The 26,610-nt window shown below is 31.7% G+C and overlaps 2 protein-coding genes across 3 annotated transcripts in view; one reads left to right on the top strand and one right to left on the bottom strand.

Annotated features, from left to right (window-relative positions):
- LOC106123588 (monocarboxylate transporter 9) overlaps positions 1–4,165 on the top strand; it is an 18,924-nt gene extending 14,759 nt beyond the window's left edge. The window contains exons 4-8 of the mRNA XM_013319994.1: positions 181–464; positions 1,477–1,833; positions 2,339–2,708; positions 2,918–3,109; positions 3,587–4,165. Coding sequence (XP_013175448.1) covers positions 181–464; positions 1,477–1,833; positions 2,339–2,708; positions 2,918–3,109; positions 3,587–3,723 — 1,340 coding nt within the window. The 3' untranslated portion in view covers positions 3,724–4,165. The remainder of the gene's footprint in view (positions 1–180; positions 465–1,476; positions 1,834–2,338; positions 2,709–2,917; positions 3,110–3,586) is intronic.
- A 5,848-nt stretch (positions 4,166–10,013) lies between these two features.
- Positions 10,014–26,327, bottom strand: LOC106123445 (monocarboxylate transporter 2). 2 transcript variants are annotated; one of them, XM_013319778.1, is made up of 9 exons: positions 26,010–26,327; positions 17,330–17,453; positions 15,920–16,063; positions 15,524–15,796; positions 15,023–15,173; positions 14,272–14,419; positions 13,428–13,572; positions 11,832–12,020; positions 10,014–11,045 (listed from the first exon to the last, which is right to left on the bottom strand). In XM_013319778.1, exons 1-9 carry the CDS (start codon positions 26,124–26,126, stop codon positions 10,924–10,926), a joined length of 1,413 nt encoding a protein of 470 aa, XP_013175232.1. In that variant the 5' UTR covers positions 26,127–26,327; the 3' UTR covers positions 10,014–10,923. The 2 variants fall into 2 exon arrangements, with proteins under 2 accessions (XP_013175232.1, XP_013175233.1); XM_013319779.1 differs by having other exon boundaries at positions 15,023–15,092.
- Positions 26,328–26,610: the final 283 nt, after the last annotated feature.

The raw sequence follows: 26,610 nt of genomic DNA, 5'->3' as shown, positions 1-26,610 counted from the left end.
AATTCAAAGATATGTGTGAAGTCAACCAACCCGCACTTGGCCAGCGTGGTTGACTATGGCCTAATCACCCTTAATTTAGGGTAGGCTCCGAGCCCCTCGGTGGGGACGTATAGTGAGCTGATGATGAAGGAATAAATGAATGAATGCATATTAAAACATGTTTTTCGTTTAAATTTTCAGGTTTCGGTGTTGGCTTGGCCTCCTCATCATCATTCGTATCCCTCAATCATTATTTCTCAAAGAAAAGAGGTCAGGCTGTGGGACTTTCTATGGCGGGTACTGGGTTTGGCTTGATGGTGATGCCGCAGCTTGTAAAACTGTTGCTAGGAGAATATGGCTTCAGATGGACTGTGGTCATCCTGGGTGCGTTAGCCTTCCACGCGGTACTAGGATCATGTCTACTGCAGCCAGTGAAAAGGCATCTTATCGATGAACCGGTGGACTGCGAAATGCAAACAGTGAAGGTTTGTTTTTAATGTTTCTTTTAAAAGAGGAGATTTGACTCCATATCCGCTATAAGAGGAAATGAGATCTAAGCATACTACATTTGTTTCGAGGTGTACAATATGTTTTGAGGTTACTTTTGCCTCTTGTAATATTTCAAGGAAATTATTTTACAAAGGAATATTATACTTAATGTGTGCTTAATTGTACTACCAACACCACCTTATCAGTTATCAGAAACATACTTATAGGAACTTTGCACAGTTTCCCTCTATTTTATTACGTGAATCATTGCTTTGTTAGTTGGAATATGACTACAAGATGTAAAATAATATTCTACTTAATCATATTAATATAAATATTATATATTTTGCACGTAAATGTCATTCCGTGGTATACCACTTATATGTAGGCCACTGGGTCAACAGGTTTCGGTGTGAAAAATACTTTATTAATCTGATTCTGATATCAGGTTTTATCTTGATTAAGAGTTCTAGATGTATTTGTCAATGATCAGTTTGTTGATGCGTGCAAATAAAGATTATAGGCAGATGTCAATCGGTTAAGTTTTCAAGCGATAACTAAAAAAATGAAGGATTCGCTTCTTTGATTTGATAATATATTTTGGCCAATGATTAGTATATGTATTATGTATACTAGCTGTCGCACGCGACTCCGTCCGCGCGGTATTAAAAACAAAACATGATTAGTAGCCTGTTCTTCCAGAATATATTATTTATGTATTCCAAATTTCATCGAGATCCGTTTAGCTGTTTTGGAGATACCTTCAAACATATGTTATATTATATATTTTTATTGTCGTTCATTTTGTCGACTCTAAAATATTCAAGGCTAAATCTTCTAACATGATCGCTAAGTTAACACATTTATGATATGTTAAACAAATTTCAAACAATATATGTGACGATAATATGGTAATTTTGAATTGTTTCTGATTACATAAATAAGTTACTAAGTATGTATTAATATTTGACTGATTATAATTTGTAACCTTAATTCTTTTTATTCCAGGAAATGGAATGCATTCATGAAAGTGACGAAGAAGAAGAGGATAAATTTGAGATTAATCCATTGGTCAGTCATCCGATGCCGAAGTTAACCACCCAACGTTCTCATACAAACATGAACCATCCCTCAGTCCGTACCATAGGGATGCCACGAGCGAAGACATGTGACAAGCCACTGCAAGAGTTTGAGAAGAACGCAGCCCTGGGGCTAGGGTTGACAACCGCAGCGTCTGTGGGCGCCATGCAAAGAGTCACTTCAAGTGGTAGTATGAGTGAAGCGGCAAGGAAGAGAAAGTTTTCCGTTATTTCAAATATTTCGAATATGGACTTCACTGGAAGTTATTTACAATTATATCTAGATGTAAGTATTATTATAGATTTGTACTACAGAAAAAACTACATATTACAAAATGAAAAAATAGATTTTCTAAAACAACGCAAAACGTACATTCCTTTGTGTAGCATATTTGATTCGTTCACGTACCGACACGTGTTGCCGGCTCAAAGGTCTGACATCGACTGACTTCCCCTCTCTCCGGAATGTATAATACTTATGGCGTGTACGCTCGAGACAAACAACACTACGTTTATGCATACACTTGGCCAAATATTTTTCAACTCTCAAATCTAGTGCACATAAATAATCTGTTTTTATTAAACCTTAGTGGTTGTCCGCGACTTGGTTTGCGGAAATTAAAGCAAAAAAATCTAGTAATTAACATAGCCTATGCACCCGGGATAATGTAGCTTCCCAACCGTGATAGAATTTTTCAAATCGGTTCAATAGTTGCGGAAGTTTCAAAGCAAACAGACAATTAAATCTTTTATGTTTATAGTATTAGTATAGATTAGTTTTGTCTTTACAGACTGCCGATGATGATGCGATACAGATGAAAGCGATAAAGAAATCGGAGCCGGAACAAGAGAAAAAGAAAGGCTTCCTAAGAAAGTTCATAGCGTTAATGGATCTAGATCTCTTAAAAGACTGGTCTTTTTTAAATCTTCTACTCGGTCTATCGCTGTTTTGGAGCGGTGAACTGCAATTCAGAATGTTAACGCCATTTTTTATAAGAAGTTTAGGTTATAATATGAATGAAACGGCGTTTTGTTTGTCGATGACAGCTATCACTGACATTCTTGTCAGATTGATTTTGCCGCCAATTTTTGACAGGACTTCGATCTCGAAGAAATTGATTTTTTTTATCTCTGCATTCTTCTTGGCTGCCACGAGATCAGGTGAGTTGACACACTAAATATTAAGTATACAAGAAATCATTAAAAAATATGCGTGATCTAGTAAAGTAGTCGACTAAGTCTACTTATTATTCCTTATTTGTGCAATATAAAAAATATTCAGCATTTTATGAAAAAAAAAATTTAAAATCTAATTGACAAATCAATAAAAAAAAAATTTTTTGTTAATTTTTTTCATTATCTGTTTTCAGTGTTAGCTGAACAAAGCGAGTGGGTGCCTTTAATGATCTGGCTGTCGATCTGCGGCTTCTTCAGAGGAATGTGTCTCAGCAACTTCACGTTGACCATCTCGGAGTACTGTCCACTGGAGAAACTGCCCGCAGCTTTCGGCCTGCACATGGTCAGCAAGGGCGTCTTCGTAGTACTCATCGGTCCTATCATTGGTAAGTATTACCCAGAACTTCATCATCATCAGCTCACTATAGGTCCTCACTGAGGGACTCGGAGCTTATCCGAGGTTTGGGTTGACTAAGCCATAGTCAACGCTGGCCCACTGTTAGTGTCACACAGTAAGAACGTCGGATAAATGTACATATGTAAATCGAATGGCGGGATTCGAACCCTTGACCTGCAGATTAGAAATCAAATGCATAACCTCTGTGCTCCCCCAGAACTTCACCGAGTAAAAAATCACAGATTTTAATGATTTTTCATGTGATGTGAATATTTGTTAGTTTCTCTGCTATAGCATACTCCGTATATTATTTAATTTAAACCAATGTTATCTCAATCTCTTTAATGACAGTGGTCACCAATTCTTTTTTTTTTATTTCCTTAAATAAAAAAACGCGAGAAAAATCTACTAAGTGCTAAGACCTGATTTCGTAGATTTGATAGAATTTGTTTTTTTTTTGCTACAGGTTACGTGAGAGATTACACGGGCAGTTTTGCGACATGTATTCATGTACAAAACGCACTGATCATGTCCTGCGTTCTCGTCTGGGGCATAGAGTACACGCTCGCTTTTACAAGACGTCGAAAAATTGTACAGATATAAAAAAATGATGATATTCTCTATGGAATTCAATATTAGTTGTCAGTGTTTATAACTGCAACAGTAAAAATATTGTGTTGGATATGTTCACCCACTCTAGGGTTGATACACGATAGTTATTCGTAAAATTAAATATTTTAGAATTATATCCGACCCAATTTTAGATAAACTTTTTTTTATATATGTATTTGTCTCGGTATTAGACATTTTGAAAATATTAATGTTGAATTTAGAAATAATCCTACAATTGCTTGTATATCGTTTTGATCCAACTCCGAAGTTTACGCGGCTATTTTTTAGTTTGTTAGTTATTTTGTGAAAAATCTTGAGAGAAATGATAAAGAAAATTATGAGTAGTGCTATAAAGTTTTGTGAGAAAAAGTGTTCTATTGGATATTTTGGATATGTAAGAGTTTATGCCAAAAAGTATGCATTTTAAACTGTTATAAAAACGGCTAAACACTCACGTATATTCGTCCGATGGCGTCACCGACTAGTTCCCCCCCCCCCACCCCTCCTCGATGGGCTCGAAACTAGTCGGTGCCGCCACCGGACGAATATACGTGAGTGTTTAGCCGTTTTTATATCAGTTTATTATAATGTCTCACGAAATTTTGAATAATCTAGTATGCATTTTGTCTATGGTGAAAATAATTCTGGTTTGGATTGGAACGAAATAAATGAAGTACATATTTTTCTTAGTTTCTTAGAATATAATGAACTATTTCATGACATTAGTTCTCGTTATATTTAATTTTTTCTCAAATTAATTTTAATAATGATGACATTGTTTAGTGTAGGATAATTTTAACTTTTTCGAATATTTAATCTTCGTAGATTTGTTACATTTTTACATGATTTTGTATAAATGTTTTCTTTGAGGAAGTTTTTGTTCCATTTTTTTTTTCGTATGGAATAATTCTTTTATTCATGACTTAAATTAGTCTAACTGTAAACAGAATAATTTTGATGTTATTTAACATCTACTTTAAATTTGTTGTTAGGTATATAGAAATTTTTGTTTAATTTAGTTTTATAAACCAGACAACATTAGTAATTAGGACATTTTTAATCCTTAATTCGATGGTGTCCAGTGTGATGAACAACTAATTAAAAAAAATCTACTTCGATTAAAGAAAATTACGTAAGTATGACTTTACTAAAATAAAGATTTTTTGCTACAAAAAATTTCGTCGAATTAAAAGTTAAACTAAACGAGTCAACCGTCAATAAGTACCGACTTTACGATATAACTCGGTGTTGCGAATTAAATGAGTCCGCTTACAGTCGGCGGCTGATTATACGTTTAGTGATGGCCTTAGTCTGGTATGGTGTGTGATAACAACCTAGTGAATAGGATTCTTTGATGGAATGGTAAAAAAAATGGTGCTCGTATATATCGATGGAAATTTTGTAATAACATGTTTATTTTATTTTGAGATTTTCTGGAAAAAAATATTCTAGTAAGGCTATTGGATTGAAAAATTATGTTTTTTTTTGTAATATTCCAGTGTTATTTGCAGCTATTTGTTACAACAATTTATGCTCTATTTGTTTACGTCTCGTAGTTTTATATTACATGACAAATCCAGTGATATCCGTGTTACATAGATGATGTTACATTATATACTTTATATGTTTCATTGTCCAAACGCTTGGATAAAAAATACAAAAATATCTTGTAAAAAAAATATTACCATCCCATTTTATTTGAAACAATTAGTTGACGATATGTTTTTACAAATGTGTTTCCGCGATAGAAAGATTTAGTTCGTTCAAATCTTTATGAGGGTGACGTAAGTTCTTTCTTCCAAATACTATAGAATATTTCTCTAAAAAAATTGTATGAATTTTTGGTAATTTACTTGTGAAAAAAATATTTTTATACAGCTCTTTCTAGTTTAAAACTATATCTGTGTATTTAGACAGGCACATTTAGGCCCGTAGTAAACTGAACTGGATTTAAGGTAAATTTGAAGACTTATTATTGGTAGTTTAGTGTTGCATATATTCATACAGTTATTGTTATAAATATTTGTTATTTATAACTTAATTGTTACTTAGGGTCCTTTTAGTAGCGAGCAAGCAATTTCCTTAAAGGCAAAGCATCTGCAGTTCCTCTAGTGTTGCGGATGTCCATGTCCTAAGTGTTCTCGCACCCTTATCGTATAAAAAAAAATCATATTCGATAACCAAATTGAGTGGTCTTCGAATAATGACATATTGGGTCAAACATATATTAATTTTCTACTCGTAATTTTAGTTAAAATTTTCAGAATAGACGACTTAAGTAGTAGTAACGATACAATAGTTTGATTGGACTATCTAAAAGTTGAAGAAAAATTCTCGTCACCTTAAAAATGAACCTTAATTCTAATTCGTTTCCGAATCATCCCATATTTAACCTTCAAAACGAAGCTTATTGGCCAGCGTATTGATATACGTCTTAAAAAGACTTGTAAGTCTGTGTCGACGATCTGACGGGTGTTTGCCGTTGGGTCGATCGACCGAAAGGGAAAATCTCATTTGACCGCTTCATACTATGTACTCGATCGACTTAAAGAGTTTTCCCATTGTTCGATCGGCCCACCGGGAAATACCCGATCTGTCAAAAATTGTGTACTTATTGAAAACAATCCTTTTTTTTAATTTAATGTGACTTAATACATTGTTGTACTTAAAATCAATATGGCTGAAGTACTGCAAGCAAAATATAAAATATCCTATTATTTTGAAATCATATAGAATTTTTATCAATTGAAGTCTTTATTGTTTGTTGAAGTGAAATTATGATTGTTATAAAGTTTTGTTTATGACAAATCAAAACGGCTTGGAAACAAACAAGTACCTTTTCGCATTCCTACCATAAATTTGTAATTCAATTTCAACTTATTAATTTCAACACAGTTCGAAATAATTCCAAAAAAATAATAATAAAGAACTGAAATTTTCACTTTCTGGTGATATGTGTATGTTTGTTTGCATTTTGCATTTGATTTGGAATAAACTAATTAATCTTAGTTTCTTATGAAATATTCTATGTATTAACTCTCTTCCTGTATGTCTTCCTTCCGTAATAACTAACGCTGGGTTTCTGAGACTAAAATCCCCGTTTAAAACATATCCGTATGGGGTACATAATGACAAGGACGACGATATGTTTTATACAGATATTTTGGTCTCAGAAACCAGTTGTAAAGCTCATACTATGAAATATTTTCGTTACTCTTAGCACTGTTTGTCGTTTTTTTTTTGTTGATTCTTGTAACGATTGCATTTCCGTCTTCCAAAATCTTTTTTAATTCATTACTGTTTAATGTAATGTAACGCATTTTTCGATATGTGATTTTTATTGACCAAATAATATACTAAATACTTTTTGATAAAAATGCACTTTTATTCTAGCACAACGCAGTATATGGAACTATTTTAATGATTTTCAAAACTTGAAAAAAAAAAATGTTTTTTACTATTGAAATTATTGTAAAATAATCGATCCGACTGTAGTAGACTTGTGACTAGTATTCAATTAACGAAATGTTTGTGCCAATTGTATATAATTTATTATATTTTATAATCAATATATTATATGTACTTACTAATATTAAATGCAGAATTTCCCGTAGATGACCATAAAATATAAATTATCTATGCTTACATATCAAACAAAATTATAGGATTTTCTTAAAGAAAGAAATTTAAATTAAAATAATAAATTGACTATAGATATATGTAGCGTCCATTTTTAAATTTTCGTCTATATTTTAGTAGAAATACTATAAAAAATAATAGTAATTTAAAGTTATCTTCCTCTTTTGTTGCGAACACAACAAAATAATAGTCTGTCTGTCTGTTGTAAATTTTATTAATATCTTAGTTATATTTGATTGAAGTGCATACAAGTTCATTGTCGTTTCGTTATGTGAGTTTTGTTTGTGACAATTTAATATTATCTGTATTAATTATGACAATATTTATGTTTAATATACGAATGTATTGACATTTATTGTGATGTATTGTTGTATATTTCCTTTGTATTTGTAGTCGAGTCGAGACAATTAATTAATTAATATAAAAAAGTATTGCAATCAATTAAAATTGATATTGGTTACCGAATGTGTTTGGATTATTTTGTGATTTCCTTTTTGCGTCATATTACTTCTTAAAATATAAATGCGAATGTTTGGATGGATGTTTGTTTGATGTATTTAACAGTGGTAGAGCGCGCTTTAACATCTTCGCATGAATCGGCCCGGCTCGCCCGGTGAAATACCACGACCACACAGAAGACAGGCGTGAAGTGGAAGCAATTCCGCGTTTCGTCTGATGAGTGTGTCCCGGAGGCCTAATTTAGTCCACTTTCCCTCTTCGCCCTTTTCCTTATAAGGAAAGGATGGGAAGTGGAAGTGGACTTTCCGGATGAGAAGATGCATGGGAAGGGATATTTTCTTTCTGTGCATCCTCTCCTCCGTCGATTTAAGGTAGGCAACGCATCTGCAACTGCGTATGTCTATGGGCAACGGTCACTTCGCTATTTCAACGATTACAGGTGGCCGCTCGCTCGTTTGCCACCTTATGATATAAAAAAAATCTCCAGAACGGCTGTATGGATCTCGTTTAAATTTGGCATAGATGTAGAACATACCTTGGAAGAACACAGGCTAATTTTGTTTTTTAATTCCGCGCGGATGGAGTCGAGGGCGACAACTCTTATGAAGCCAAAGACACACAGCGGGGCGGAAATAAATTTCATACTAGCTTTGGTACATTTTAAACCGGTTCTGAATTTATTAGTCGATAAACGGAACTAGTTATTATAAACAAACTTCAAAGAAATATAATTCCGTTGACGGCTTTTTTACTTTTATTACGACTTGTTTCTTTGACTATGCAAATTATTAATTAGTATTTCGGCTTTGGGTACTTCCTCATTTAAAAAAAAAGGAAAGTGTAAAAAGATGACGTTCAAGCGTTTATTTTTCTTTTCAGTGCTTATTAATCGGACTCAAGGTTAAATAAAACTACAATAAACATCATAAAAATGTATATATTTGATTATAAAACTGGCAAAACGTATAATTTGCATGTTTATTGATCCAATCTTTTAATTAATTTTTAAGCAGTGTATAAAATTCATAATGCATTTCCGAACTTTTAAATCTTTGCATATTTACGATTGTTGATTGCGCTTGTTGTTTAACACCGAAAACAATAAAACAAAGAGTATTTGCAATGCTACATTTGCATTTATGTAAAACACGTGTGATCTAATTTTTTTTCACAGTAAAGAAATTGAGAGACTGAATATGGATGGTTACAAAGGTAGACCGAAGAAAAGAAGGGGGTGAATTTAGATATGACGGCTGATAGAGATGCATGGAAGAGTAGTACATAATGTGCCGACCCACCGTAGTGTTAAGAAGAAAACCGAGACTGTGACGGTATATCGGCGCAACACTAGACATATTAAATATCAACGCTTACGACCCCTCACTACATCGATCTGACATTTGACTTGGTAATAAAAACGCGCCAATCGCGCCAGATGATTTTAACTAATATTGCCTAAAAGTAAGGACAGGGGCATATGACATTGACAGAAGGACCACATGTTTTTATGCAATCTTGGACAGTGGTAATCCACAGTTTAGGCATTGTCACATGCTAGCCCAGTATACATAAGGGCTTAATATACTTATCTTTATAAAAACTTGTCAATGAGGTAACAAAATTCTTTTGACTTATAATAATAACATAAAGTTAAAGACATAAGATTTTATTATAATTGACACAATGATATTGCATCAGGAACTTGTAAAAATAATATATTTTATTTTTAATATTTAGTGTATAATGCATCTAGACTTATAACTAAGCTAATTATGTCGATATTTAAATTATATTAAATAGCTTAGAATCTCATTGTCTATTTTAAAATTAGTTGTATGTTATAATACAGTGTAATTGTGTGAAATTGAGCCTCAATATTTTTCACAAAAATGATTCGGTTCGATGATATTTCTGAGTTTGATGCATGTTATATGTATTAGATTTCTTAATAATAATCTTGTTATCGTGAGTTTCTGAGAATGAAATTTACGTATAAAATATGATAATGACAGATTTTGGTGTCAGAAACCAACGATTAATCTTATATATAAAATTCTCGTGTCACAATTCGTTCCCATATTCCTCCGAAACGGCTTGACCAATTCTCATGAAATTTTGTGAGCATATTGAGTAGGTGTGAGAATCGGCCAACATCTATTTTTAATCCCGCGCGGACGGAGTCACGGGCGACAGCTAGTTCAATATATTATAATAATAGTTGACCGATAATGTTTTGTTTCTTATAATTACTTTCAATCTACACTATCGTAGAAATAATATAGAATAATATTTTTTTATATATTACATGGCAGTTTATCGAGGTAAATATGTATAAAGTCGAATGCAATGAAAATAAAAAATTACATTTACACATTTTATTGGATGGCATTGTAATTTATTGTCTATGGATTTTTGGTGTATAAATTGATAACTGAAGTCTATAATTACAGCCTTATAAAATGGTTTGATAGTTTGTCATCATATTCAACCTAAGCTTGTCCACTGCTGGACGTAGGGTCCCCCATCGATTGCCACAATGCCCGGTCCTGTGCCGCCCGCATCCAGTGCACTCCCGCAACCTTGACCAGGGCATCGGTCCATCGTGCGGGAGGCCTACCTACGCTGGGTCGACCCGTCCGCGGCCGCCACTCGAGGACTTATGGATAGTTTGTCATAATTTCTCATTTCTATTGAATATAGGTAAAATTTTACGCATTTTTTTTTAATTAATGCATATTAGTAAATAGTTAATTGAATAAACATATTAAAGTCCCGTTTAATTCTTTCAATATCTATAATTTTTTACGTGTTCATGTTAAGTTTGTGGGACTTTACCTACTTAATTAAAAGTATTAATCTGTACTATACGTTTGGTGCTTACATATAATGTCAATTTTTAGGAACATTAAATGCAAATTCATCACGTATGTAAAAACATTCTAATTAATGTATGACGCAAATTATCTACTGGCCTCAATAAGTTTTGCATTACTTTAGGAAAAGCTGAATAAACATATTTTTATTTCCTAATATTATTTGTACTTAAAATTTAAATTATTATCAATATTATTTAACCAATAATGTTATTGCAATTCAACTAGATTTTTTACGATACACAATATATTCTATAGACCATAGTACAACGCAAATTAAACAACAAACACTCATTGCTAAGAAACAGTAGAGGTAGGTGCCCGTAGCTTCAAATATCAGACCTGGAACAAATTAAACGTATTTAAAATACCAATTTATCTTAACCTGTAGGTAATTTCATACGGAAAGTTATCTGAGATATATGCCTATAAATGTATATAAAAGGATGAATAACATGTCTCGATGATTAAATTGATTTAATGTGTTTTATTTGTTTACATATTTGATATCTCTTGTTAATTAATTTCTCGATGCGTACTTATTTATTAATAACTTAAATGCACATAGTTATTTAATTACTTGTCCTTTAGCTACACTTTAACAGCGACTGATTTTTGGTTAAAGCTTAACCAAGCAAAAAAAAATATACAAATAGTTAATGATGTTTTAAAAGAATTTTATTTTCTATGCTTTTAGCTAAGTATAGATTCAAATAAGAAAACGACTGTTATAACATATTAAGAGAAAGATTGTAACTATTTAAGTCGACAGGACGGGATTTTTTCAAATAAAAAAAAATTATTTGTCGAATCATTTCTATGATAAGAAACAATAGAACATGTTAAATTATTCAAGAAAAAAAAACAGACGAAAAAAACCTTTTAAACCGCTTAAAATATTACTCAATTAGCTATATTTTCCACGCGACTTCGTTCGTGGGGAATTAGGAAAAAATCTAGTCATAAATATAGTTAATGTCACTCGGGGATAATGTAGCTTTCCAACAATGTAAGAATGTTTCAAATTAGTTCAGTAGTTACGGAGCCTATTCAAAGCAAACAGACAAACAATCAAACCTTTTTAATATTAATGGATGTAATGTGGATGTATGAGTTTTTTTATCTTACCAATTAATGGATCCGCAATAAGCATCAGGAACCCAGAGAATATGATATGCAGTGCCAATGCGGCGGGGAACCTGTCCGGTGCTGCAGTTACCAACACCAGCGGGAACAACACTTGCACGGAGCACCTGATCAGCCCCGATATTACAGTTATGGTAAACACGTACCATATCTCACTTGAACACACCAACGCTGAAAAAAAAAACAAAATTTGACTTCGACCTTCGTAATATGGTTTTTGAATCAGTAACATACATTTATATCCTTAGCTCCGTCCGCGCAAAATTAATAAAGAAAAGCTTAATCAGTAGCCTATGTATTCTTTCAGACTATGATCTACGTCTGTGCCAAATTTCATCAAGATCTGTTCAGCCGTTCTGAAGATACCTTCAAATTTATTATATCAATTATATTAATATAGCTGTCATATTTTTCTTTTATTTCATTTCCTATGTTTGCAGGTTTTATTTAACATTTGGAAATTGTTTTTTGTCCGATTGTTAACGCCACCTAAACGGACAGACGGGATATGGTAATTACCGACGCCTATGGATATCCTAAACACTAGACGAACTTTAGATGCGTGCGGGCCTTTGAGAAAGAGAAATCTTACAAACAATCAATCAGAGGGTCATCTTAAAGTCTGAGTGAGAATTGAGACTTGCTAATAAATCTGATAAATATAGCTTACTTAGAATTGTCTTTTAATAAAATGTGTGATGTTTTATGTGACAGTGCAAATTCAACGCTAACAAATAGGCGTTGAATAATTTAAGGATATCGTACCACTAACGATCTGGTAGAAATAAATTTAGGCACCTGTTTATCGCTATAAAAATAAATTAAAAATAATTTATTACTTTTAAATCTTAAACGGATTAAATGTAACGTTTTGAATATCAATAAAATCTGATATGTTGTTTTAACAGATTTTATGAATTTTATAATATATGAATTTATATGTTAAAATTTAAGGCTTAAATGGAGATTAATTTTTATTACTAGGCATATATTAAAATGGTTTTAGGATAGTGTTAATTTATTCAGATTAACTGTTATGACGTCCATCTTAACATTTTCATTTCATGTGATATCAAGGCATAATTATTTAAATTACGTATATCGGCGTAATGAAGCATACAATGTGCAAGCATATTATTTCAAGGTTAACTATGAAAGTCTAATTAAGTCCTTTTTAAACGAAAATCACTTAAAAAAAGATTCACAGTTAGAGTTTGCACGACATTACTACCAACTTACGTATTTTAGGTTAATTTAAGAAGATCTAATTACAATTAAACCGTAGTTTGCAGCTACGAACATAATATACTTATACGAATTATGCGTAGAGACATAAATAAGAATGTAATAAGTTTGAATGTTATAAAACATTGATTGGTTACGGAAGTAGAAGACCGAAAAAAGTGGGGACAGAAGTATGAAAGAAGATATGCATAAGAAGGAATCAAGTTTAGATATGACGGCTGAGTGAGATGTATGGAAGAGTTTATAATCTGTACCGACCTGGAAAAGGTTATAAATATGTCATCAGGTATTTGTTTGTGCGAAATTGTTTCGTTTACTTATATTCTAACTCACCTATTCGTAGAAATATTGTAAGGCATGTCCCACAGAAGAATATTTTACGGCTGTCGACTGTGTAGAAATACGTAAATATTGCTAATGAAAATCTTGCAATAAGATCGGCTATCGCACCCACCATAACACACGTAGCAACTTGCATCTACAATCATAATTAAATTATTAAATAAATATATCCGAACGTAACCCATGACATTCTGGGGACGGATGCGAAATAAAAGACACATCACTCGTCAATATTAGTTCAGTTCAGACTCAAATCAGTTTTTGAAGAACATGACTCTTAACATGGCGTCTAACCGTTGATTTCTGAGACCAAAATCTCTGTATAAACATCGCAATATGTTTCAAACGGGGATTTCAGAAACCTACGGTAAGTATTACTTGCAATTGACTTGGTTTTCACAATTATAGTGTACTCATACAATAAGCTTACGTGTACTTAGTTTAAATGGAAACACGCGAATTTAATGTTAAATGATAAAGTTATCGCTTAACAAATTTGTATTATTCATCATTTGTAGATTTTAATGGAATAAAATTATTATTGAAATTCCTTTAGAATTTTTATGTGAATATATAAACGTTAGATTCAAGTTAGATAAGAGTTTTAGTTAACTATTAAGTTATTCAAATTATTCTATAAGACGTAGTTTTAACTTGTACGTTATATTAAATTAAGATTAAGAACTTCTTGCATTTTATATATGTCATAGTCTTATCGGGAGATTCTCCAGCCAGTGCCACTTCTACTGAAGACTACAATGTCTTTGTTTTTTCAAAGCGAATGAAAGGGATAGCTATATTTAACGTAAGTAGAGATTTTCGGTATAAATTTTACCTTGGTATATCCATAAGAAAATAATAACATTGGCTCCATAGCTAAGTAGGTTACATCCGAAACGAAAGCAAATCCCAGACCGACCAGTGTACTCACGAATCTCGGATCTCTTAGTAAATCTAATTCCACGTTATCGTAAACAATTTTTCTGAAACAAATGTATATTTTTTATAATATAAGCTTGTTATGTCGATGTCCATTAGCAAACTTTCGCCAATAATACTTTAAAACACTAGCGTATTTCCTTTTATTGACATATGACCTTATAGAAAACATTACTGTTATTGTAACCGTATTTTTAAAGTATTAATTGTTTTCATATTTTTGTTAATGATTACAAATTAATAACCAATTAAAGTTAAAGCTAGCAATCAAAAATTATTTAGTTTTTTTCGTTGGTAGTCATTAACTTTTTTAATAATAAAATAACGACCACAAAATGCATCATTTGTGGAAAGAATTATGAAGTGATCAGAACAAATATTTCGTTTTTTAATTATGATGCTTATCGAAAACTAAGGGAACATTTGCATAAATTAATAATGACATCAAAACTACATTGTATTTTTACCCATTATTATTTATAATCCTTTAGCGCGAATGGCGCGCTTTCGTTACCAAGTCAAGTGTCAGATTGAATGACAAACGTTGACATTTTAATAAGGCTTGTATTGCGCCGATATACCGGTACAGTGGCGGATTTTCTTCGTAACTGTATATAGAAGTCTGATTTATCCAAAAAGGAACTTACATTATGCTCTTTTGAATGGATTCATGTCTAGTCGGGGTCGTCGCTTTTATTTCAACAACTCCATCATCACCTGGCAACATTTTGACGATTGTTTCATCATAGTTTTCTACTTTAACAGTTTTACCGTCGAGGACATCACAATTTAATGGGTCTGAAAGATTATACACAATGTTGGGGTGTTGGATGATGTGTTAGTAAGACGTCATTTAACAGAGAAACAATCACAAGAAAGCATTATTACCGACAGTTACGCCTAGGCACAAGTACAAAAAACATATAGTAATCGGGAATATTTTCAAAAGAAAATGTAAGGTGTTGTATATGTCATTTTAATTTCTGTAGTAGAAAATCCTATTTACGCAAACATATTACAAAATGTAAATGAATAAGACAGGAGGAACTTGCACATATTGAAGTAGATTTGTTATATTCACAACACAAAAATGAAATGTACCGAACATAAAATATTAGTTACATTCAAACAATTTTAGGGTATTTTACCTGGTTTTGGACCATCCACGGATTTGATCATGTGCCATTCAACTGGATGCATGACTAACATAGCGAATAACAGATGAAGATCTACAGCCATTATGAGAGCGAGACTCCATCTGAAGCCGTACTCATCGAGGAGGAATGTGACTAGAATTGGGAATGTAATAGAAGCGAGACTGCTCATTGTTTGATTGGCACTCATCATTGCTGTCCGTTTTTTAGTGAAGTAGCAATTGAAAGCCGTAAAACTAACTGGAATCATCACACCAAATCCTGCCCCTGCAATATACATATTAAAATATTAATGTATCCATAAGAATGATGAAGATGAAGGCAACATCGTTAGGTTAGTAGTAGTAGATAGGTGTACACTTATACTTATACTAGCAATCAGTTTATTACCTCTTATTACGCCAAAAGTGAAGACCAATTGATATGTTCTGGTAACAAATATGGTAAGAACATCGCCCAATATGAACAACCCAGCGCCGAGTAAACCAACTTGTCGAAAGGAATATTTTTTCAACGCAATGCCGCTCAGGAAACCTACAAAGGTAAAAGAAAGTTTAAGATTCAATCAGTAAATCGACCGTAGATCGAACAATCAAAGGACCGATTCAATGAATCAGTCGACCTATTTGGTGCCAGTCCACTGAACTGTTAAGCTATCAGAAGACAAACCGGTGGAGAGCAATGTATATGCATATTATTGCAGTTTACTTTTATTTATGATGTGTAATATTAGGAGCTACATAAAATCACGACACGTGGTTAAACAAGGCATTATAATATTGGTCAACCACGATCTTTACCGCAGCGATGTATTGAGCAATCGCTATATTCATTCGATATTGCAAAGTTTATTGATTTATTCATTTGCAAAAACGAGTAATGTCTTTCACATTCTTTTTTAGATTTGAATCAGAAACTATCTGCGTGCCATAAAATTATGCGACCCGAAGCACATTTTGTTTTGATATAAGTTTATTGATCTACAGTACGTTTACACGAGGTTTATAAAAATATAGGACAAATTTTTATTTACGGAAATGAACATAGTGCTTTATTTCATTACAATATCGGTCAAATCAATATGAATTAATTGTCGAGCGATGCAAACTGTTTAGGCTTAGGCCCTGAACGACAATCGGTCCCTGTATCCAATGATATCTGCCTATTAACCGATTTGTATTGAGCTAATAGATTCATTGTTAATTGGGGACAGAAACTTGAGTCGATTTTAGCTTCGTTGGTAATACGAGATTAAAATTTCTCATAGCGACCAGCGGTGAAACATTAGAAGTACGGATTTCTGTTAAGTTAACGACCTCCATGAAACAACTGTTTCGTAACAAATTATTCATATTAGACTGTCAAATACTTATTGCTGAATCTACACAAATATTTTTACCAAATCAAACCTTTTTACAGCAATAGAACTAGAAGTTATTTAGTATAAGCAAAATTTTAAAGGCTCATATTTAAAAAGATGATTAGTCATTTGTTTATCCATTTTTAACAAAATTCGTATGTTTAAAATATTCGTACAACGTGTAATTTTAATTACGACATATTAAAGTCCACAAGGAATCTGTAGATGTGATTAAAATAACTATATTTTTTTAGATATTTTTAGTTAGAATCATTTGGCGGGAATAACGTGCTTTCGTTTCAAAGTCTAGTATCAGAATGAATTTTAAGGAGACACAAACGTCAACAATTTAGTAAAGTTAGTGTTGGGTCAATACACTGCTACATTTTCGGATTTTCTTCCTAACAGTTTGTAATAACAAATTTGCATTAAAATCATACCTGATATAGATAGAGCTCCATTATACACTCCTATAACCAAAGGAAGGCCGCTGGCGCCGTCTTGTTCTATAAAGAAATCATTGAATAAAATTCCGAAAGCATTTGATGAACCGAATCCCAGCATCTGAAAACAATCATTGCTTATTCATAATCTTAGTAGAGTATTAATTTTTCACTATACATAACGATAAAGTAATATAACGTCATAAACAACTTGGACATCGACATATAATGATAGCTTAAGATCTTTTAAAAGTATCTAAATTATAAAAATTATATATTGAAAAAATGTAAAAATAAAAAAAAATCGTCTAAAATAATTTGTGCATACCTATAATTGACAAACATATTATATTTAAAATAGGTGAATTTTGTCGTATTACTATTTTATATGTATGCTGTTGGTTTTTCTTAATAAATAAATAAAGTTTACAATAATATCTGATATTATTTTATCTTTTTTTGGCGTTTATGAAAATCTGACGCAATCCCCTGCGTCATGCAAAAACCTGCAGTGTAAGCAAAACAAAGATAGAAGCTGCTGTGCATTCAATGGCTCAAATACTTCCGGTAATTTCAATAATGTGATCATTTCTGCTTTTCAAAAGTGAACGGCAATATCTATATTACGTTACAAATAGGAATGTGCATGAACCGGTAAGATATTTGACGTCTTTGCTCAGAAAAAATTAAGTCAAAGTCACATTAATTCTATGGTTCCGAGACAGATAATTTCCATATAATCGACGAACAGGCGAAAACCTGTCGCGCTAACCCTACGCGAGTAGTTTGAAGACATAGCGAGAATTACAAAGACTAATCATAATATCCTAAAGGAACAAGTGTGTTGAAGCAATGATTGATATCCCAAAGAGAATGAGTTACAGGAATCGTTAATATTTATATACATACACAGGGTTGGACAAAGTTCATTGTATGAAACTGACGTACGACCATCAAGTGACTTATCCAAAGTTATTGTCAGTTCTATACATTTTTGAAGTTCGTTATGGAATCGCTTCGGAGCGAATGTAACCAGGACGGTTAGATACATAAATAATGAGAGAATAGTGTACCATAAAGAGAAGAGTATGTCCTTATTGGATATACTTTTCCATTTACCTGGTAAGTTATATTCATCAATTCTTGGTCTTGTATTTTCTATTTTTTTTTCATATATTTATTTTCATAAATGGTGAATAAGAAGGAGAATGTTAAATATCGTAATATAAGTACAGATTTTTTAAATGTTTTCGTCCTTTAAATCTGTTTATGAAATCAATAATTTTGTGTTAAGGTCATTTTTTAAAACCTGTAAAATATCTTTGGGGATTGGAAAAGGTTTATACGAATATCTTTACATATTAATTATATATTTAATAACGATATGCGTAATCTGGTAATGTCAATGTAAAAGTCGTTCCCCGCTTTACATTTTTAAGGCAAAGTATGAAATATAATTTATTAATTCATAAAATTATTTTATTGAATTAATGATTATATAAATATTAATGTAATGTTAGGAGACGCAATATATATTTATTTATGAATAAATATATTTTAAATTATATCACGGCGCGTGGCAAATTTCTTATCTTTTTGTGACATCTGCTATATTATGTATATTCATTATATGACTTAACGTCCGTGTGAATTTTCCAGTTTAGGAGTTTATTATCGCTATATTCTCCGTAGCATGTTACCTACATGAATAATGATAATTTTATTATAAATAAATTTATATGGCGTGTAGTCAACTTACCCGTACAACGTGTTTTTTTTTAAATCAATTATTTCAAATCTAGTCTGTATAAACATACAATTGTGATCTGAAAACCACGATTTAATCTTACAAGGAATTTTACAATAAATAAAAAATAAAGTACAAAGAGCGAGGAATGGAAATTTCTCACTCAAAAAAGCGGGCACTTAATTTCAAAATCATCGAAATAATCTATTTAAAATAATTCCAAAACTCCTGAGCTTGGGTAAGGACTTAAAAGAGTCAGTTTTATTTTCACCAATAAAGTCCTTTTACCTCAGCCATACCATGAGATGAAAGATATTTCCCAAAGTTTTATTTATCAAGGTTTATTTGTTTGTCATGTAGCATAATTCTAAGTTCCCATGGTTATTATATTCATTGCTAATTTATTCAAGAATTTTTTTTTTTGTTTAAGTTACAACCTGAATAGCACGTGACACAACCGGTTTAGCACGCGTCAGGACAAAACGAAACATCAGTTTTTATTTAAAAAAAAAATTGGCACTTAACATAACCTTACATAACAATAACTAAATCCTGTTTTATTTTGTCTGATCGTTAATTCGTTTATCATTAGGAAACATTATTTAAATGACATTACTATCGTCTTCCTGGAATCAACATTCTTTTAACAAAGTAGAGTCGGAATAGTGTCGCGACGAATTGAAGTGCTCAATAAGAAGTATTAAAAATAATAAATTGTTTAACAAATATTTATCTTTATAACATACTGTTTCTCTTAATTCGTTTTTCGTTGCCGTGATTCCTTTATCTTTCAACTTCTGCTATGTTTAAAATTATTACTGAAAAATTACATGGGTGTCTGTGAAAACCACAGTATTTTCCATAGCCGAAACACACGTGAAAATTCATATTGTTTTCCCGTTTATTTTCTTTGGAAAAAAAGAGACGGCAATATCTTTTCGTGCAAGTTTGGAGAGTGTAAATCAACGTAAAAATGCTTTGTTATTTTATTATATTTACTTAAGAATAAGTAATCTTTAAGATTGTTAAGTAATTAAACATTACTACCATTACGGTTGCTCTGACATTGTACTGACATATATTGTCGTCTCTCTTATTCTATTTGAATAAAACAGAGAAAGAAAAATGTATCATTTGAAATATCACTTCATCCAAAATGCCACATTTTTTTAGTTTAAATATTTTCTAGGTTACATTATCAACAGAAATCTTGTCATATTTGAGAAGGGCTTAATTACGCAATTTGCTGAACAAACCAGTTACAATTTTAATTCTTATTAAAATAAAGATTAAGTGATAAAATAACGCATGAATACGAGGTTACTTTAGCAGCAAAAATGTTTGTTAGCTTAATTTAATTGGATATGGATGGAACTCAGAAAGTAATGTTGGTAATTATATATTCAAAAGTAGCAAAAATTTCAACCCATATGCTTATAAGAATATTAGTTGACAATTATCCCATGTTAATATAATTAATGGGTATAATAAAAATGTATTTTTTACAAGAGAAGGACGCAAATGAGCGGTGAAGACAAGCGATTAAGTTATAATTTTTGCTTTAACCTTTGATGCTACAAAATTATTAATTAGATATTTGATTACCAAAATTACTTTTTTTCATAATTTTATTTAAGGGTGTCCATCGAAATATATCGATACATTGAATAGAATTGGTACACTAGAGAAATTAGTAAAGACTATATATTTTAATTGATAATAATTTTGAAAACGAGTTTTTCTTTTTTTATAACAGAAGGGGGCAAACGAGCAGCGGGAGCACTGAGCTGTTCAACGACGCCAAATCCATCAATTTTTTTTTTAACATGGAATGGATTAACACAAAAATGGATTAAAATCAGTGCTTATAGAGAAAGCTCTGCATTTTTATGAAGAATTTTTCAGTGACAATTTTTTTTGGTAAATCGCTCTTTGACCTTAAATTTAAACATTACCAAAAATATTGTATTGTAAGCTAGAGGTTAAAAGAGTACTTTAAATATTGTAAAAGGATAGTTAACCCGAGAACACATGTAACATACATGTAACAAAAATACATATTATAGAATTTATTACGTAATAGGGTCTCCACAAACTGAGATTCTATCTTTAGAAATTTGCAGCACACATATTTAAAAAGATCCTTTATCCTGGATTAAACAAGAGTTTGCAATAATTTTTTATCATTTGGCTTAAAATAAAGAAATTAAATCGTAATTTATTCATATTTAATGTTGGTATATTTCATTTAATAAACGTAATGGTGATATCGTATTACATTTTACAACATGCCAGTGACAGGACAAAATAAAATTAAAAATAAATGGACGATAATCTGAGAAGATCAAAATAAAAACATACAACTCATTTAATGTTGAAAATTTTCAAACAGGGATTTAGTTATTAAGTTGGTGGCAAAAGGCAAGGAAATGTTCCAAATTATTTTATATTTATTTACTTAATAATATCTTCTCGTATTTATCGAAGGTAATGTAGTGAAGAAAGCGATTGAGGCGCCCTAATGGTAGGTTTTCTATTTTCCTGGTCAGTGTATTAAAGTGTCCTGTTCAATAAAAATTGCGTGGGATACAACATTTATTTTTTGGTCTTTTTAACAAACTTCAATTTTTATACGTATACTATTTTAAAACTACGAGAAAAAGCTATCTCGCTTGTTGCTTTTATATTAAATTCTTGTATAATATTGTGAAACAATAATGAAACCGGTTATAAAAAATTAACGGATTCAAATAGCTGGTACACATTAAATAGGCACACTCCCATTTATGCAAAAATAAATGTTATCTACAAAGCCGAAACGAACGCATAATAAAAGTTTATGACAAACCTTAATGAGGCAAACACACTTAAATCAATACAATATTTTATTAAATTATATATTACAGGCAATTTGAACAAATGAACGTAATTTTTTCGAAAACCAGCAATTTTTAGTCCAGTCCAATTCCAGTGAAATTCCTGTCAAAATCGGCTTAACCGTTATGGAGATTATCCGGAACAAATGCGACGTGCGGACAGAAAGACAGACAAAACTTTTTATTACACGATTAGAAGATATATACCGATAGATAAAAATACTTAAGAAAAAATTTCTAACCATGTCTTGAAGCGATTATTATACTTGACCCAATAGAAATCTACCTTTTTATCTTGGAATGTTTAACGCATACTTATCTCTCTGGGGACAGACAAGTTTTGTCGGGTTTGCACCGAATAAAATCCCACGATGGCCGCCAACAGTGATAGCCAGGGGATACAAGATTTCCATATGAAAAAACCGCGCTTACTTTTTGCTTTGATACATGACTTTAGATTTACTCGCTTTTGAACTTTGGATTTACTCGCTCCAGTTATAGCTGCCGATGGGCACCAGTTTAGGGTAATCTAGGCGCTCAAGTTGCTCTTCTGGACATACCACCAGAGATGCCAAATAATTACTCTTTTTCCAATTCTGCGCGGACGGAGTTGCTGGCGACAGCTAGTATATAATAATTCAGCTTGCGCTACCAGAAATAGAGCTGACCACTATCGCTCTTGATACGTACATATATACACGCAAAGAAAGACCTTTCATTTATATTTAGAAGTATTTCCGTGAGATAAAATAATAAAAATATGGCTTAATCTTTTCCAATCTACTTGTATTTATTCGAGGATATCCTTGTGCGAAATAAATTAACATATTATAAGGACTTAAGCAACTAATAAGGTTACTTATAAATATTACTGCTTTTTCAGGTCAATTATTACTAAAGTGAATTAGGAACTTATATTTTTCGACCGTAATGAAATTTGGCATAGATATAGAACATAGTCTGGAATAACATATAGTCTACTATTTAAGTATTTATTTTATAATTCCGCACAGACAGAGTTGCGGGCGACAGCTAGCAATCTAATAAATATGCGATGTGATCACTTATCAGGAATTTATATGTCGTAATATCAATCTGATACAATATTTTACTCTAAAAATGTAATTAACTGGCTGATGTAGTGAACCGACTGACCGTGGGTTTCCGAGACCAAAATCCCTGTTTAAAATATACTGTTATCTCTCTTTTGTCAAAGATAATGACTGGGATGACGATATGTTTGATATTGCCAGATCTCATAAACTAACGGTGAATCAGTATTATGCCGCGAAGTTAATCTTTTGTGGTTTTATAAGAAACTAATCTAGTTGCTTGAAGGTTAGAATAGAATACTTGTTACTGTGCAAGTTCTGGAATAATATTAGTACGAATGCTATTTAAATATGCATTATAATGCATGCATTTGATTTGATGTCGTAATAAATGTAAATTTATATTCAGAAATATCGTTGATGAGACGATGAAGACTATTTCCGTATTTTAAAAGACATTTAAAATTGTTCTACAACCAAGAATAATCGAAAATAATAAACAAAAATTACATCTTACTAACATTATAAATACGAATGTTCAGATGTATGAATGTTTGTTAGGAGGTATCTCCAGAACCGCTAAGCAGATGTCGCTGAAATTTGGCATAGATGTAGAGCACAGTCTGGAAGAACACATAGGCTATTTACTCATTTTTTCATAATTCCGTGCTGACGGCGTCGCGGGCGACAACTAGATAACCTATTAATACAAATCGTCTAAACACGGAAAGGTAATGTCTGATAATCAATAAAATGCGACCGTCGCCATATTTTTCTACCATATTGAATCATTACTGGCCAGTTCGAAGTTGATGCAACCTATAATTTTCAACTTTACTCTATTACTCTCTTAATAAAGGTAGCGTGATTTAATTACATTATGATTGTCAATTAATAAACATATTAAATATATATTACTAGTATGAAGTTTCGTTGTTTTTGTTCGTTGAACAAACATGTTACACACCGGCAAGTCAAAATCAGGTCATGTACCGTAATACATAACATGGAACTTAAACAAAGAAATAGGAAAATTATGAAAACACGTTAGACGATCTACTTAAAACAATTTTGTCTTGTTGACCACATATGCCAAGGTTAAAAATTGAATAAACAAATGTTTGTTATCCGGTTTATAGATACACTAGCCGATGACGGCAAAATCTTCCGCGCGAATTAAAAAAAAATAATAAAAATACCCTAACATTCGCTAGTGTAGTTTTCCAACATAGAAATAAATTTTCAAATCGATTCAGTAGTTTCGGAGCCTATTCAATGCAAACAAACAAACAATCAAATCTTTGCATTTAATAATATTAGTATAGATTTAAGAGTAGCATACTTCATAATATGCTTTACATTTTTTCCTTAATTAAATATTTAACATAATGCAAAACGAGCAAATGGTGGTTAAGATTCCTGCTTTCACTATAATTTGAAATCGACGCGGGAAAATATTGGACAGGGAAATCCTTTTTCTGTGCGACCTCTCCCCTGGCAATTTATAAGCAGAACATTGGTTCGTCGATAACGAAATTTTGTCGGTATTAGAAAAATAATTTTAGAATATTCTCTGGTTAACAAGCTAATCGCCTATCTTATAAATGGACTTATAACATTGTGACATCTGCAGATACTTCCTTGCTATGGTTTACTTACAGTAGGAAGTATTAGGAAAAGCTTACGACCAGCAGTGAATTAAAAGAGCTGATATCTCTCTGATAGGCTGAGTGTAAGATCGAAAATAAATTCGGAACAATTTATTTAGAGATATCAAATATCTTATACTAGTATTAGGTAGCTATTAATTCTTGCATGTCTAAAAATAAAATTGATATTTGATATCGTAAAGACAAAACTTTCAAGGCTAATAAAGTTTGTGAGATTAAGTAGATTTGAAACTAATCTATCGTCAACAACTTTATATATTTACTTAGATATTACTAACATAATAATACCTTAAACATTATAAATGTGAATGTTTGGATGTATGGATGTTTGTTACAAAGAATATCCAGAACTGCTGAACGAATCTCGGTGTAATTTGGCTTAGATGTAGAACACAGTCTGGAAGAAGATGTAAACTACTAAATTAGTTCTTTTTTAATTCCGAACGGACGGAGTCATGGACAACAACTTGTACCAAATAACCCTTATTCAAACTGTCTTTTATATAAATATTTAATCAATAAAACAAATTACTTTTTAATTGCTTACTTTAAAAAAATATGTCGTAGACGAAAAAAATGAAAACCGCAACTTATAACCAGTATTTTTAACGTCATCATTTACGTTATATTAAGCGATAAAAACATTTAAAGAACTTTGATTTACAATCCTCAGAAAAAGAAAGCACTGTTCATTAAGATAATAAATATGGTTTAAACCAAAACAAAGGTATCTTTATAATATAAGCTTAGTATTGAGCTCACACTTATTTTGTGCGGATAGTAACAGATTTATTTATTTACTAGCTGTTGCCCGCGATTTCATCCGCGCGGAATTAAAAAAAAACATAACAAGCCTATGTGCTCTTCCAGACTGTGTTCTATATGGATGCCAAATTTTATCAAGATCCATTCAGCCGTTCATATAAACATTCGCATTTATAATATTAGTAAGATTATTGGTTCACATATACGTCATCATAAGATTGTGAAATTCAATTGTCAAACTAAAAACTGTGAACGGAATAACGACTAGTTTGTCATGACATCGATAGCTGAAGTCAAAAATTCAAAATATGATAAGATATTCAGTTATGGTTTATAATCTAAGCGTGAGATTTTTCACTGCTGTAATACATGTTCTTGCCTCTACTTTTTCTAATAGCAAAAAACAATGTATCAACACTCCCAGGTTGATATATTGTTACATGCGTTTCGACAGAGACAACGGGAACAAAAGGTATCTCCTTTATACAAAAAAACAAGTTGCTTATAAGTAACCGTATGAAGAAGGTTTGATAAAAGGTAAGATGTGTGCAGTTTAAAAATACTTACAAAAGTAAATCCTACGCCGATGCAAACAAGATAGCCCCAACCTCCATCAGGAGGCAGGAGTTCCTTCTTGCTGTGTCTGGTCTCCGTACCTTCGAGGTGAGCGAATGCTTCATCCATATTACTTAATTATTTAACACTTAACAAGTCCAGTTTTTCTTAATTTGCACTTCATAAGCTCGAAACGCTCATTTTAATTAATCTTAATTAAAAGTATTAATAAGGATATTTATTTTAAAATGTTCGCATTTTAATTTGGAATGACATAAATTGGTTTTCGCGCACGTCTTGCCCGTACTGTTTCTGTCACCGCATTGAATTTGAATCTCTTTACTACCGGCCAAAATATCCCTCGCTCTACATGCCAATAATGATTTAATTTACTTCGTAATACGTTTGTTAATAATAATTGTATACGTTTAATCAAGATTTTAATATTAGCAGCATATCTTTAATAAAATATTCATGTTATTGCTGTTTTTTTTTCATTTTTATATTTTATCTTAATAAATGCATCTTTTTTAAATTTAATATTTTTAAATTTTAAAACATTAGCATGATTGTATCTTGTTGCATCCGCGAGTTAATGTTGCGCATGTATCAC

The sequence above is a fragment of the Papilio xuthus genome, unplaced genomic scaffold (genome assembly GCF_000836235.2).
Source record: "Papilio xuthus unplaced genomic scaffold, Pxut_1.1 DF826115.1, whole genome shotgun sequence".
NCBI classification, from domain to species: domain Eukaryota; kingdom Metazoa; phylum Arthropoda; class Insecta; order Lepidoptera; family Papilionidae; genus Papilio; species Papilio xuthus.
The sequence above is the reverse complement of the archived record's forward strand: the minus strand, read 5'-3'. Positions and strand labels throughout refer to the sequence as shown.